The sequence below is a fragment of the Pleurodeles waltl genome, chromosome 1_2 (genome assembly GCF_031143425.1).
Source record: "Pleurodeles waltl isolate 20211129_DDA chromosome 1_2, aPleWal1.hap1.20221129, whole genome shotgun sequence".
NCBI lineage: Eukaryota > Metazoa > Chordata > Amphibia > Caudata > Salamandridae > Pleurodeles > Pleurodeles waltl.
In genome coordinates this window covers 470,105,510-470,119,323 of record NC_090437.1, presented here as the reverse complement: position 1 = coordinate 470,119,323, position 13,814 = coordinate 470,105,510, and the positions used below count along the sequence as shown (strand labels likewise).

General features: G+C 43.7%; 1 protein-coding gene across 1 annotated transcript in view; it reads right to left on the bottom strand.

The window, feature by feature from the left end:
- Nucleotides 1-13,814, bottom strand: part of MUSK (muscle associated receptor tyrosine kinase) — a 595,710-nt gene that overhangs the window by 42,549 nt on the left and 539,347 nt on the right. Inside the window, exon 15 of the mRNA XM_069240929.1 lies at nucleotides 11,173-11,364. Coding sequence (XP_069097030.1) covers nucleotides 11,173-11,364 — 192 coding nt within the window. The remainder of the gene's footprint in view (nucleotides 1-11,172; nucleotides 11,365-13,814) is intronic.

Below are 13,814 nucleotides of genomic sequence, written 5' to 3'. Positions count from 1 at the left end.
AAACAAATGGCCAGATGATGGTTATCAATGACTCATTTGCACTATGTTGCTTTCTGCACAGGCTTATTTAATGACAGCTTTTGGAAATAAATTTTGAATGGGACCTAAAAGTCTAAATAATACTTGGCTGCAGAAATAGCAGCATTTACAAGTTCAAATTCAACTTGCTTATTAATAATAAAATGTCAAACAGGAATCGAAAATGGAGTAATTCCAGATAAAATTACATTAGTATAGAGTAATTCTGTCCATGAGTAAATCTCAGTGAAAAGCACTTTTGTTGGAATTTCTGATTGGAAGCACCTGCTGAAGGGGGTAAATACCTGAAAATTAGCATGTTTGTGGATATTCACACACCTTTTGCAGGAAGTTTTCCACTTGGCTACGTAGATCCACTCCTGTTAAGAAGTTCATTGTTTCCTCATTTTCTTTTTGATTATCAAGTCTACTGAATTGAACGGGGAAGCACCGATCTGTGCACAGCCAAGAGAGGAGCCGAATAAGCAAGTGTTGTCAAATACAGAGGAAGAAGCTGGTGCGCTAGTGCCCCTGTGCTGGGCCCCGGTGTTTGGCAGCCTCCCAGAGGGTTCCATCCACCGTCCTCCGACATTCCCACTGCCAGCCCCAGTGGGGGAATGGTCCTCAACTGCTGCAGTGGTGGTTTTGGCGGTGTAGTGGAGGTTAGCTATTCACAGGGACAGCCCAGCAGGGAAGGTGGCACCAGTGCAGCTTGTGGCCTGCCTGACCTCCCCCCACCCAATCAGAAACAAACCAAAGTGGAAGTTTGGGGAAACAAAAAGGCAGGCAGACTGTTTAGATCTTTTGCACTATTTTAACCCTGGAACTTGGTGAAACCGTGCACGATTCTCCAGCCACTCCATGGACTTCTCAATTAAATATCTCCAGAGCAAGAGCAGGTGACCAAGAGCTTGGATCACTGGGGGGCTGAAGGGGGTAAGGTAGCAGTGAATGATGAAGTAAGGCTCATGTGGCTTCAACTTTCTTTTCCACCCCGTGCTTTTGGTTTCTCTTTTGTCATCAAAAGTAATTGACTGAGGTGTCAAGTGTGGCTATGATCTCCCATTCGTAGTCAGAAATCTCACCTAGTATTTCCGAGAACATGGGATCTGAGCAGGTAGGGGGCTGCAGCAGCCAGAAGAAAGAAACTACAATCCAAGACCACACTAAAAAGTATTAAGTCTATATTAGACCATGAGAACAGAGCCTAATTTCTCCCCTAACTGGATGTTTGAAAAAAACAAAGTTCCTACAAAACTGAACTTCTTACAGGACCATGGAGAGGCCCCAACACAAGTGCTTAAGGGCCTCCCAGCGTCAATCTCCCCAAAAGAAATATTGAGAAGCCCGATGGGCGACAAGGATGTTATGGTGCCAAAAGGGTTGAACAAGGATTCAGTCTAGAGGTAGGAACCTGGCACAAAGTCAAATGGCTTTATCTTCCTTTCCGCCATTCCTTCACTTAAACCTGTGCCACCCACCTCCCCCTCCCCTTCCACTCCCAGACTCCTTTCTTCCTCCGCCAACTGAAGTAACTGTGGTGTAAGTGCACCAAGTACAGCAACAAGCAAGTCCACAAACCCCACCGTAGCTGATGGCACAGGAGATAGATATCAGACACTCACTAAAGTGCTCCCAGTCGGACCAAGGATGGTTGAGTCAAAAGCAGGTTGGCAGGCCCACTAAAGCCCACAAAGGGTGCAAGAAAGTAAATGACGCAAATGCCAACCCACAGTCAGACACTTTGTATGTGGGCATACAGGGGCTTTAGGGCGACAAGGACAAAGAATTGGCCACAACTGAGCAGAAAGAAAGGCTTTCCATTGATTTTAAAATCTTACAAACTTTCATGCTCACAGACCAATAGTCAGGCTCACCCGACTCAAAATGCGCACAATATACAAGAGAGCCTTAGACAACATTGGCCACAAGAAATACCTTGGTCACTTCACACCAAACACCACAGAACATCCCTCAAGTAAAAGGGTGTACCCAACTCACCTCTGTGAGTGACATATGAGAATCCTTTTTAAGGGCATCACTATTGACAGTGAATGCTCTGGCCTATCAGTCCAATAAAATGGACCTACAAGTGGACTTGTTAAATACGCTAGCAGTTTTCATCTCATAAATTGATCATAAATTAGCAGGATTAAATAATCTAATCATCATAGTGCAAAGCCAAGTCACAGTGGAACAAATGGAGTAATTTTGCAGACCAATAATTGACAAACTAGGTACCCGGCCCTCCACACTAGGTAATCATATACACAAACTCACAGGAGACTTTCTCTCCTCAATCCCCAAATGTCATCATGGGTCCTCAGGGTTGAACGAGGTAACAAGAGGAAAGCATGGTGAAAGGAAAATGATGTAGCAATCTCATGTACAATCTCTGAACCTCACTTTACTCTGGAACAGTAAGCCAAGCGTACAGATATGAACTGATCAATCTGGAAAAGTATGATCCCTTAGGTAAACCTCAAACTTTGACACTAACAAAAAACCAGAGGCCATTAAACAGCACCAATATCGAGCATAACCAACAAAGAGTATTTCACCCGAAGAGAAGCGTGTGGGTCCAACACAAAATCAGCAATTGCAGAGAGGACCTTTCATGACAAAAAGGTAAAGAAAGAAATTGGAAAAAGCAAGAAATAAAATTAAAAAAGCTTCTCCTTTGCGTAAACCCTATGACCATGCAGAAAGAAAATGAAGACTAAACCTCCACTCAAGGGTAATAATCCCGTCGAGTCACAGAATGTGCAGAGGTCGAGAACGCAGAATTTTAATGTTCCCCAAGCCCTAACAATGCAGGTTCCTCAAATGCTGATGCCACAGCAGAATGTAAATGGCCCTCAACTTAATTCAAATCAAGTTCTGAATCTGAACCAAAATTATTTCCAAAATCTGGGTGCGTTCCAACAGTTCCCTATGTTTGAAGCATTTGAGGATTACGATGCTGACTAGCCCTTATGACAGTCTCTGACAGGAGAGGAAGATTGCATTCTTGGCAACGTCTTAGAGGTAGACCAGAGTGGTCCATTGGTAGATAGTGAGGTGAACAGCCACCATGTATTGTTCCTGATCGATACTGGTAGTATCTGCTCTTCTGTTAGACCAGTGGAGGTTCCAAACCTCTCCTCTCTGGAAAAAGAATCCAAGTTGTAGCAAACACACTAATGACAAACCCCATTACAGAAGAAGTACCTGTCAAAATAGAGTCCCTCGGAGAGAATCACCAATTTGTGGTATGTGATTCTAGTCCAGTGAGCCTTTTGGGGAGAGACCTCAAGTAAGCATAACTGTACCATTTTCTGCACACCGAGATGTGTTGAGCTACAGACTCAAGATGAGGATTTTGCCTTTAAAATGGCAAGAGATGGCTTTTATGCTGTACTGTTTCCCATGATGACAACTGATGTTACCAGCAGCTCTTAGAGATACTGTGAAGCCTGAAGTCTGGGACTATTCAGGAAAAAACATAGGTCTCATGAAAGGTGTTGAGCTTGTGCACATTAAGGTGAAACCAAATGTTGATTATCCAAGGACACCACAGTACAAATTAACCCCTGAAACGATTGCAGGGATTACTCCAGTGATCGATTCCATGATGCAGCAAGGCATTTTTTAGGGAGATAGAGGGAAGTCCATATAGCTCACCCATCATGGGCTTACAAGCCTAGTGGCAAGTGCTGCATTGCACAAGATTTGGGGAAAATAAACACCATTATTTTTATGTGTTGTTCCATAGTACCAAATACAGTTGTGATTTTATTCCAAATTTCAAGTGAGACTGAGTCATTCACTGTTATCGATTTGTGCCAGGAATTCTTTTCCATACCACTGCATGAGAACAATCAGTTTCTCTTTGCCTTTCAGTTTTGGCATGGTGCAGAGCCCCACTGGAGTATACTAAGAGTCCCTCCATTTTCAATCACATCCTCAAAAATAATCTTGAGTCCATAGCGTTGCACTGCAGCTCAGTTCTTGTGCAATATATCGATGATCTGTTGGTGGCGCTGAAGATGCAGGAATCTTGTAGGCAAGATACCATTTCCCTGTTGAACCACCTTACTGAGAACAGACAAAGGCCCTCATTCTGACCTTGGCGGTCGGCGGAGAGGCGGCGGTCGGACCGCGAACAGACCGGCGGTCAGAAAAATGGCATTCTGACCGCGGCGGTCACCGCCGCGATCGACTGCCACTTCCCCACTCCGACCGCCACGGCGGTCATGACCGCCGGGCTGGAGTTTGCGCACTCCGGCCCGGCGGTCGTCCCAAGACCGCCAACGGTATCATGACCCTGCCTACCGCCGCGGTTTCTGGCGGTCGGAAACCGCCATGCGAACCATGGCGGTAAGCACTATCGGGGCCAGGGAATTCCTTCCCTGGCACTGATAGGGGTCTCCCCCACCCCCCACTACCCACCCGAGTCCTCCCCCCACACCCTCCACCCCCCTGCCACCCCCAGAGGTGGTACGAACCCCCTCCCCACCCCCACCCCGACATGCACATACATGCACCCCGACATGCACACACCCCCAACATGCACATATACACACCCCCTACACACACATACACAACGGGGACACATACCCGCACACATACATGTGCACCTGCCGAACAGCACACATTACCCATAGACACAGCAGCACCCCCCGCCCGCATACACGCACACACCCCCTCTACACACTCACACGCACACCGCCATGCACGCCCACATCACACAACACCCCCCCTCCCCCTCCCCTCACGGACGGTCAACTTACCTTGTGCGTTGGTCCTCCGGGAGGCGACGGGAGCCATGGGGAGGTGACCGCCAACAGAACACCGCCAACAGAAGACCGCCACACAGATATGTGGGTCGTAATTCTGTGGGCGGTGTTCTGCTGGCGTGGCGGTTGACCAGTCTCCACTTTTCCGCCGACCGCCAGTGTGGCTGCTGGCGGTTTCCCGGCGGAACGCTCCCAGCGGTCGGAATGCGCACAGCGGCATACCGCCGCGGTCGGCGGTCTTCACCGCCGCGGTAACTCGGCGGTCTCGCGAAAAGACCACCAAGGTCAGAATGAGAGCCAAAGTGTCCCCAAGCAAGTTGCAGTACTGTCAAAAAGAGGTCCAGTATCTGGGACATCACAGTGTGAAAGGAGCTGGGAAAGTGTCACAAGAAAGGATTTCAGCAATACTGAAAATAAATCTCCCAACTACTCAAAGAGAAGATAGGATGTTTTTGAATAATGGTGGACTACTGTTGCCAGTGGATACCCAAACTTTTTCTTAGTGGCCAAGCCTTTAGAGAGACTGACACACAAGGATGTGTCTTATCCGGTACCCTGGGATAACAATTGTTTGGTCACCTTCCTAGAGCTGAGAGAAGGTCTATACTGTAATCAGGGATTCTTAGTGACAGGGCAAGACAAAGCTTTCACTGTCTTTTGCAGTGAGAGGGAGGGCTGCACTCGCTTGGTGCTTACACAGATGCATGAGAACTCAGAGGCCTGTGTACTATTCTTCAGCTAGTCTTGACCCCATGGCAGCAGCACTGCCTGGATGCCATAATGCTGTGGGGGCTGCAGGTTTCAGCATCAAGAAATGTTAGAAAATTGTGATGGGTCATCCTGCTTACTGTGTTTGTGCCTCACTCAGTAGAGTTGTAGTTGACCAGTACCTATTCTCAAAATTTCACAAATGGCTATCAAACCCACTATGAGCAGATTATTCTGGCTGCAGAAAACGTGAGCCTGAGGCACTGTATTACCTGGAATCCTGTTACGCTGTTACCCCTTCCTGAAGCCGAGGGAGAAGTAGAGCATGACTGTTTAGATGTTATTGAACTTTGCACCAAGCCAAGACCAGACATTCAAGATGAGCCACTACCCAAGTCTGATTTTATACTGTTTGTTGATGGGCCTTGTTTGAGAGACCATGAAAGAACTCTGTGAGCTGCCTCTGCAGTCTGCACAGTCTCAGGCATAGTTGAGGCCTCCTGCCTTTGTGGAGTTCTATCAGCACCAGTGGCTGAATTAGTCGCTCTTACCAGAGTGTGCTGTGTTTCTGAAAAGCAGAGTGACCTCTTCTGGCTCTCCCATTACAAATGAAAAGTATATAAATAATTCACTGGAAGCTCTGCAGTTTAAAATGCCCTGCACACTGCAGTGGAGATGACTGTGTAACCGTGGATAACCAATATGCAGACAAATTTGCCTAATATTGTGCTCGTAGACCTTGTGCATTGGAAACCACAGCTGAGGCCAATTACAGCCATTTGGGAACCCCACCTGATAAATGGGAAGAACTGAAGACTATGCAGGAAGAAGTGCAGGAAGAAGTGCCTAAGGCAGGACAACAAAGTAGGGTAATAACAGGTTGTGCTAAAAGGGTTGATGACATTTGGGTTTCAGCAGATGAAAGGCCTATGTTACCAGGTATTCTGTTGCTAGACATTTACGTGGTTCTGCCCATGTAGGAAGGGATGTCATGATTTGTTTTGTTCTGGAAGACTGTGTTTAATCCCTGGTTTAGACTGATGGCTGAAGGAGTGTGTCACAGATGTGTTGTGTGTCGACAGATAAATGTAGGGAAAAGAACTGCAGTAACACTAAGCCACATAGGAAGATCAGGAGGTCCCTTCAACAAGATGCAGTTGGACGTCAGTGAAACGTCTATGCGCAACAGGCTGAGATATATCCTGGTGATTCTGTGTATCTTCTTGTGGTGGGTCAAAGCTTACCCGACCAGAAGAAACAACAGTCGCGCAGTAGCTAAACTGTTGTTGCGGAAATGTACCCCTCAGTTCGATTTCCCGACTTCTCTGGAGTCAGAAAGAGGGACCCATTTCAACAATTAGGTCCTGAAACTGTTCTTCGCAGCATTACAAGTGGAGTAGAGACTACATTGCAGCTATCGAACAAAGGCTTCAGGGACAGTGGAACAGGTGAATGGCACACTGAAATCCAAGCTAGCGAAAGTATGTGCTTCAACATCTTTTAAGTGGCTTGATACTGTGCCTCTTGTGTTGACGAGACTTCGCAGTGTTCCTGACCAGAGGACAGTACTGTCCCTCCCCATGGGATAATCATGGGCAGAGAAATGAGACTGCCAGCTGTGCCTGCAAATGCACTTGTGAACATTACAGATGATATGATTCTTGATTACTGCAAAGGACTGGCTGACGTGGTGCGTTCTGTGTCGCACCAGGTCGGAACAGCCACAGCTTTACCAGATCAGGAGCAGTGACAACCTCAGTTCCGGTGACTGGGTCCCGGCTTTGATATTCTGAAGCGTACTCGCGGAACGTGGTGCATCATATAAACCGATAGGAGACGGTGTATATGGATAATCTAGCCTAATAATAATATCTGAGATACAAAGTAATGCAGAAGTCCCTATAAAGGTCGGGTAAACTTAAGGAAATTTCACCAATATCACCAATAGGAGTCCTCTAGGAAGGAGGTCCTGATGAAATCCAGGGGCACTCCCAGGATGAAACACGTGTTGACAGGACAAACGTAATACTAGTGGACAATTTCTGTTGGACTGGATCTTATTTGGATATTTGGAATTTTTGGATCCTCATTTGGAACTGTGAAGCTGTTAAGACTTCGATTCAGGAATATGGACTACTGAACACTTACTTCTCTATTAGATTAACCAATGTATATTTTTGATTATGTTAATGTTTGTTGTATATAATGGTCAGTATTTGGAGACAATAATAATCTGAACACATTTACTCATACTGTGTTGTATTTAATTTAACTTGTACATGTGTGCCAATACTCTGTACCTGGTGAAAACACATGTGAGGAGATCCTGTTTGGAACCTCGTTGGCGTGGACCATACACAGCTATTCCGGTGACAACTACTGCTGTTAAATGTGCAGTGGATTCATGCTTCCCATACTCGCAGAGTTGAGTGCCCCCTAGATGATGTGACAGCACCTCTCCCAGAATGCCAGTGGTGACAGGGAGACTGAGAGCAGGTTGGACAAGCTTTCGGGGACCGACAAGATTCTGAAACAGCACAAGTCTGGGGGTAGCGCTGAAGGAGCTAATAGCTGAAGCTGAGACAACAAAGTCTAGTCCTGTGGTAGTGGATAAGTCAGATTCATGCTCAGACGAAGGACCTAGTGCTGTGAGAATGAGAGTGGGTGCGGGCGACTGCTGGAGGATAACAGTGCAAATCCAGCTGAACCCTCCCTGAACTGAACGTTGTGGCTGGACTGTGTTTTGAAATTACATTGCCACTACATAGACTGACTCAATTTGTTAGTAATGTTATTTCTGAACGGTGTACACACAGAGACATTTGAATGAACTTTGTTAGGGAATTAAAAAGATTGCTAAGGCGAGGCTGGAGGCAGCTGAAGGAGTGTAAGGGTGTGATTTAGAAGAACACGGAGTAGGGCTAAGGAGGTCTCACCAGGATTTGTAAATAATATCACTGCATTTTGTTGAACTTCACTTTGCATTTACACAGGTGGAACCTGACAGACAAGACTCTGCTGCTGCTATATTCCACCCAAAGGTCTGGTTTTAGAGAAGTCATGGAAACTAATAACACAAGTAGACGCAGGTACATAATGGTAGACATAGTTGTCACTGTAATAATAATTGTTTTGCTTGTGTGGCTATATCCAACTACATCTAGTTCATTGGTGGAGGGCTATCTCAAACCCTGTTGATAATAGTTTGCCTCATTTGATGACAAAAAGCTACATGTAGGTTTGTCTAGAGGAGACTATTTTTAAAACGCCTATACTAAACTGCTTTATGAATATGTTGACACTATGGATGTGAGGGACTGCTATGTCTGTAAGCATTTACCTTCGGGTATCACATATCACCATGGGCCAGATGTATCAAGCTCCCAGTTTGCATTTCTTAAATAGCAAATTTTAAGAAATCGCTATTTAAGAAATGCAAATGGGATGTATGAAATTTGTGATTCGGTAATAGCGATTTCTTAAAATTCGCAATCACTATTACTGAATCGCAATTAGAGACTGGGACTCCATTCATCGCGATAAGCCTGTAAGACTATAGCTTCGAATGGTTTTGCATTTCCCAATTTGCGAATTCCAGTTAGGAATTCGCAAATTAGGTAATGCAAACCCCAGGGTGCTGGGGGCCTAAGGCCCCCTCTGATGCACCCCAAACAAATATCTGTGGACATGTGAAGCACACACATGCCCTTCGGGCATGTGTGCGCTACATGTAATTTTTAAAAATGCATTTATAATGCATTTTTTAACATTTCCCATGCTTACCACCAGATTGGATTTGGTGGTAATTGCCTTTCCTAACTGCCCAATTCGCATTTAGGAAATGCTTGATACATGTGCTTTGGAAATAGGAATTCCCTATTTGCGGTTTCCTATTTAGAGAATCGCAATTTGCGTTTCTCTAAATGGGATTGCAATTTTATGTCTGTCTCAGTCAAACTAAAGTCGGCTTACAGCACCTCATTGACACATTGTCAAGGTACACAACAGAGAATTATTAATCAAAGGAAAACTTAGACCATGGTGGGAAAAACGAGAAAGCATAACAGATCATATGGGTACATAAATGGTCAACAGCTAGACCGTGTAACAGAGTATAAATACCTGGGCATCATATTTGATGACAAAAGTACCTTTTTTTTCTTCTTCAAACAGAAGCTACAATGAAAAGTCACCATTCTAACAGACGCTTTTCACGTTTTAAAGAGATCGATCGTCGAGCCCAGCCTCGACTTACTGCTAAAGGTGGTCGCAGCTAAGCTACTCCCAACCCTAACATATGGCAGTGAGGCCTTCCGTGGACGGGATGCAGCAGTACTGAAAACAATTAGATCAATAACACATAGGCGACTTTTCAGTTTACCTGCCAGTGCCTCATCTGCTGAAATCCGGTTGGAGTTTGGACTGACAAAACAATTAATCGGCAGAAATGGGGCTTAACTGAAGACCGGAGACAAACTGAAGACGTCAGGTGGCAAAACCCTAAATAAAACCATGTGGCTAGAAAACTTAAGAAAAGAAGATGCTTCTGCCAGGCTATATTTAGAATCGTTGATTGACACCTTGGACACATGTTCACTCTTGGACCTTAATGTTACCCCCGCTGTTTTCAACAGGGCATTCAACCGCTTAATGAAGAGGCTCTCAGCGGTGGAAGATAAGGCAGAGCTGGCAAAAAGATCTAATTTGTGAATGTAATCAAGCCTCAGCACTACTGGTCTGCAGGATGAGTCCTGCATTTAAAGGAAAAATGTATCAAGTTCCATTTTGGTCACCTTCCAGCTCAATCTCACTCTCCACCTTAGCTATGACCTGGATCCCCAAACACTTGCGTCTATGTGGATCTGGCACAGAAGACCTGGCCTATTTATTGTGCATCTGTCGTAAGCTTCTAGCTGAAAGGAAAGCCCTCTCAGGACCACATTTTAACACAAGGGGCATTCGAACATTCAGGCAGGCTGTACTTGCCTGCTTCAATCCCCTGGACACAGCCCTGAATTATCGATTTACCAGATTTCTAACCTGAGCGGAGCAAACGCACAAGCCATCAGAAGAGTTCTCTACCTTCTGGTTATTACTTAGTGTTTTACTAAATCTAGAATTTAAACTATTGTTTGACTAAAAGGCAATAGCTCTCTTTTAACTGTCCTTTTATACAATGATTGTATTTAATTGTACATAAAAAACTATTTACTCCCTACTGTTAGGGACACTAATAAATCCGTTTTCAGGGTGGGAAAAGCGAGGTAACCCCCTACAGACAGGTGAGTGTATAGGAAGAAGTTTCTCCATGTGTTGAAATGTTTTCACCATGGAAACATTTACCCATTCCAAAATATTTAGATCCTGCACCTAGAAATGTGTGTTTGTTTACACATGTGGCCACCCTCGGATGCTGCAGTCGCAGCTTCGAAGAAGGACTCCTGAAATTCTCTGTGAATGCAAAGAAAATGTGCTGTAAACTTAGGAATAACACCTCGAGAGCAAATGTACTTCTTTCTTTCTGAACTGGGCCCTACATCTTGATTGTACATGCAATATACACATTGAAATTAGTACATTGAAAAAAGCAGGTGAACATTTCGAATATGGTCTGACATTAAAAACAACCAATTTGACTCATTACAGAGCATTTTCACACTGTTGTTACCTTGCTTGGAAGACTCTTCCGAAGGCTCCTTCACCGATGTCCCTCACATATTCAATGTTGTTCCTTGGGTATTCTAAACTGAGCAGCTTTGGGTTGAGGAGAAGTGGCAAACGTTGGTACATTGGATTTGGATGAAGTCTGTCCAATATTAGCTCTGATGGAAGAGCTGTCAGGGTTGGAGCTTCTGCTTCTCTGTAAGATGAATATTTGCTAAAGTCATTTAACCTATCTAATATCACTGTAATTAATGTATTTTGTTATGAATGGCAATGGAAAATAAATGTCTTTCAATTATATGAGATATGTAAATGAAAGAAACAAATCTATTTTTTTAATAGAGGCCTCTTTTGATGTCTGTACTTGGCTGAAAAAGGGAATGCTGTCCCAAGTCACCATAAATATAAGATTGAAAGGAATGAACAAGGTCTCAGTTGTTCGTGGAGTGATGTCCTTCACTGGACTCTGGTGTGGATGAGTTCCCTTCTTTGTCTTTATGACCTCCCAGGCAGGCTAATTTGCACTCCTCTTTCTTTGGAGGAGGGTGCAATCAATGCAACAGTTGAAGAAGAATTGGAAGCACTGAGAATGACACTCGCTGGCCATGTCCTGTGAAAGATATAGCAAAACCATGGAAATTCTGACCTGTTAAGAGCCAAACCTAAGCCACCTTTCATTGATTGGCGGTCCCAGGTACCCTGGGATGGAGTGTCACAGCCCCAAAAGTCTGACAAAGTTAGCTTGTTAAACAATTAGGGGGATCTACACAGCAAGGACGAGACTGCTTTTCCCAAATCGTATGCTAATGTGAATCCTCTCTACACAAACCACCACTGGAAAAAAGGATTTATGAGGGATGGGCAGTTGGTGAGGAGATAATGGCAGGCCTTGTGGCGAAAAGATGACATGTATAATGTTGAGGATTTAAAAATATGTGAGGGTTGGGTGTCAGGGTAACAAAGAGCCCGTATTTTAGGATTATACATTTTTGTTGCTGTCTGCCTAGTGTGTATGAAGTTATCGTTCTTTCCACCAAATGGATGTTGCAGGTCACCCTAGCACAATCTGTGACCTTATGAAGGCACTTTGCTGTGGCCTCCTGCCAATATATAGTAAAAGAATTTACACTTAGGGTATTTCAACGACCATACATTATGCTATTTGAATAAAGCGCCCAGTGAGGTGATCTAGCCCTGCCTGGACCCATTTGAGGATAGGCATTTCTTTAGTTTTTCCTACATTCCTGTTACACATAACAAAACTACACTATATTTGTGTGAGGGTTTGTTTTCGTAAAAGGCAGCACAGTTCTCCTACCAGAGGTTCATTTTTGTTCCTATGACTAATTTGTGCCTGTAAATTATGAGTACATTTGCAAATTGTCATTTTGTGTATTTATTTGATTCTTCTCCAGGTCTTTGTGACAATTAATGTAAATCTTTAGTTGAAGTTAATGTCTTGCAATTCCTATACCTTAGGAAAGACAAATAGACTTATTAAAAAAATAAGTACGTTTGAAATTAAGATCAACTCATGAAAAGGAGCAATACATGCAAGAAAGAAATATTTAAGTCATTATCGCAGAAACCTGTGATGCCATGTCTCTGGACAATGTGATTTGTATTAATCCGCATGTAGTGACCCAACCACAGATTTTGATCTGCAGTAGTTGTACTTCGAGATGTATAATTTGAATGTTGCAATTATAAGTCCCAGAATACAAAAAGGACTAGATGAACTATTCACTCCATGTATATAGGCCTGGCCCCTTGATATACCTCCTTAAAAAATTGTTATCCATAGATTTTCAGTTTTGATTTGTATTTTTGGATCAATAGAGAAGTAATTTAGCTTGGGCAGACATTGCTGATCCGGTCATATTTTTCGGGACGATATTTTTAAAGACGGTGAATGTGTTGCAGTGATTACGTAATATTTTAGGAACTATGGACCTATGTACTTCATTTTGGTGTCACAACATAGGTTTTGGCGGTCAGGTAGCCTTATAGAGACATAAATTAACTCCTCAGAGCAACCCTTCTACCATTTTCCAAAATGGCGGCTCTCTGATGATATGTTTTAGCCATCATATTGGTAATTTATTTTAATATAGTTTTTATTTCAGGTTTTCTAATGATTCAAATTCTGAAACATGAGTGAAGCAGGTAATAGCAGAGGATCTTTACCTTTTGACAGAATGTTGCTAACTACAAAATCTGAGGACTCCCTCAACAAATTAAAATTTGTCATATGCCAAACTAACCCGAAAGAAAAGCTAACATCATCTGCGGCTGGTCAGAAGAGAGTTTGAGATGCTGCAAAAATCCGGCAAGACGAAGTTAACAAAAGATTGAAACTGATGGGTGAAGAGGATCAAATATTTTATCATTGTAACAACAAGTGCTACAAGTTGTAAACAATGGAACAAAGCCTGGAAAAAATTAGTAAACAAAATAGCAGAAACTAGTGGATCATAACAAGAATTTGAGTCTTCTGAGAAAGTGATGACAACCAAACCCAATACTCATTCACTTTGAAAATTGATGGCTACCCCTTGTCCACCTCCAGCTGATCAGAAAGCAGAGGATAGTTAATGTGTTATCTGTGGTTTAGCTAGAACAAGTGCCAAAGGGATTGATGCAAGA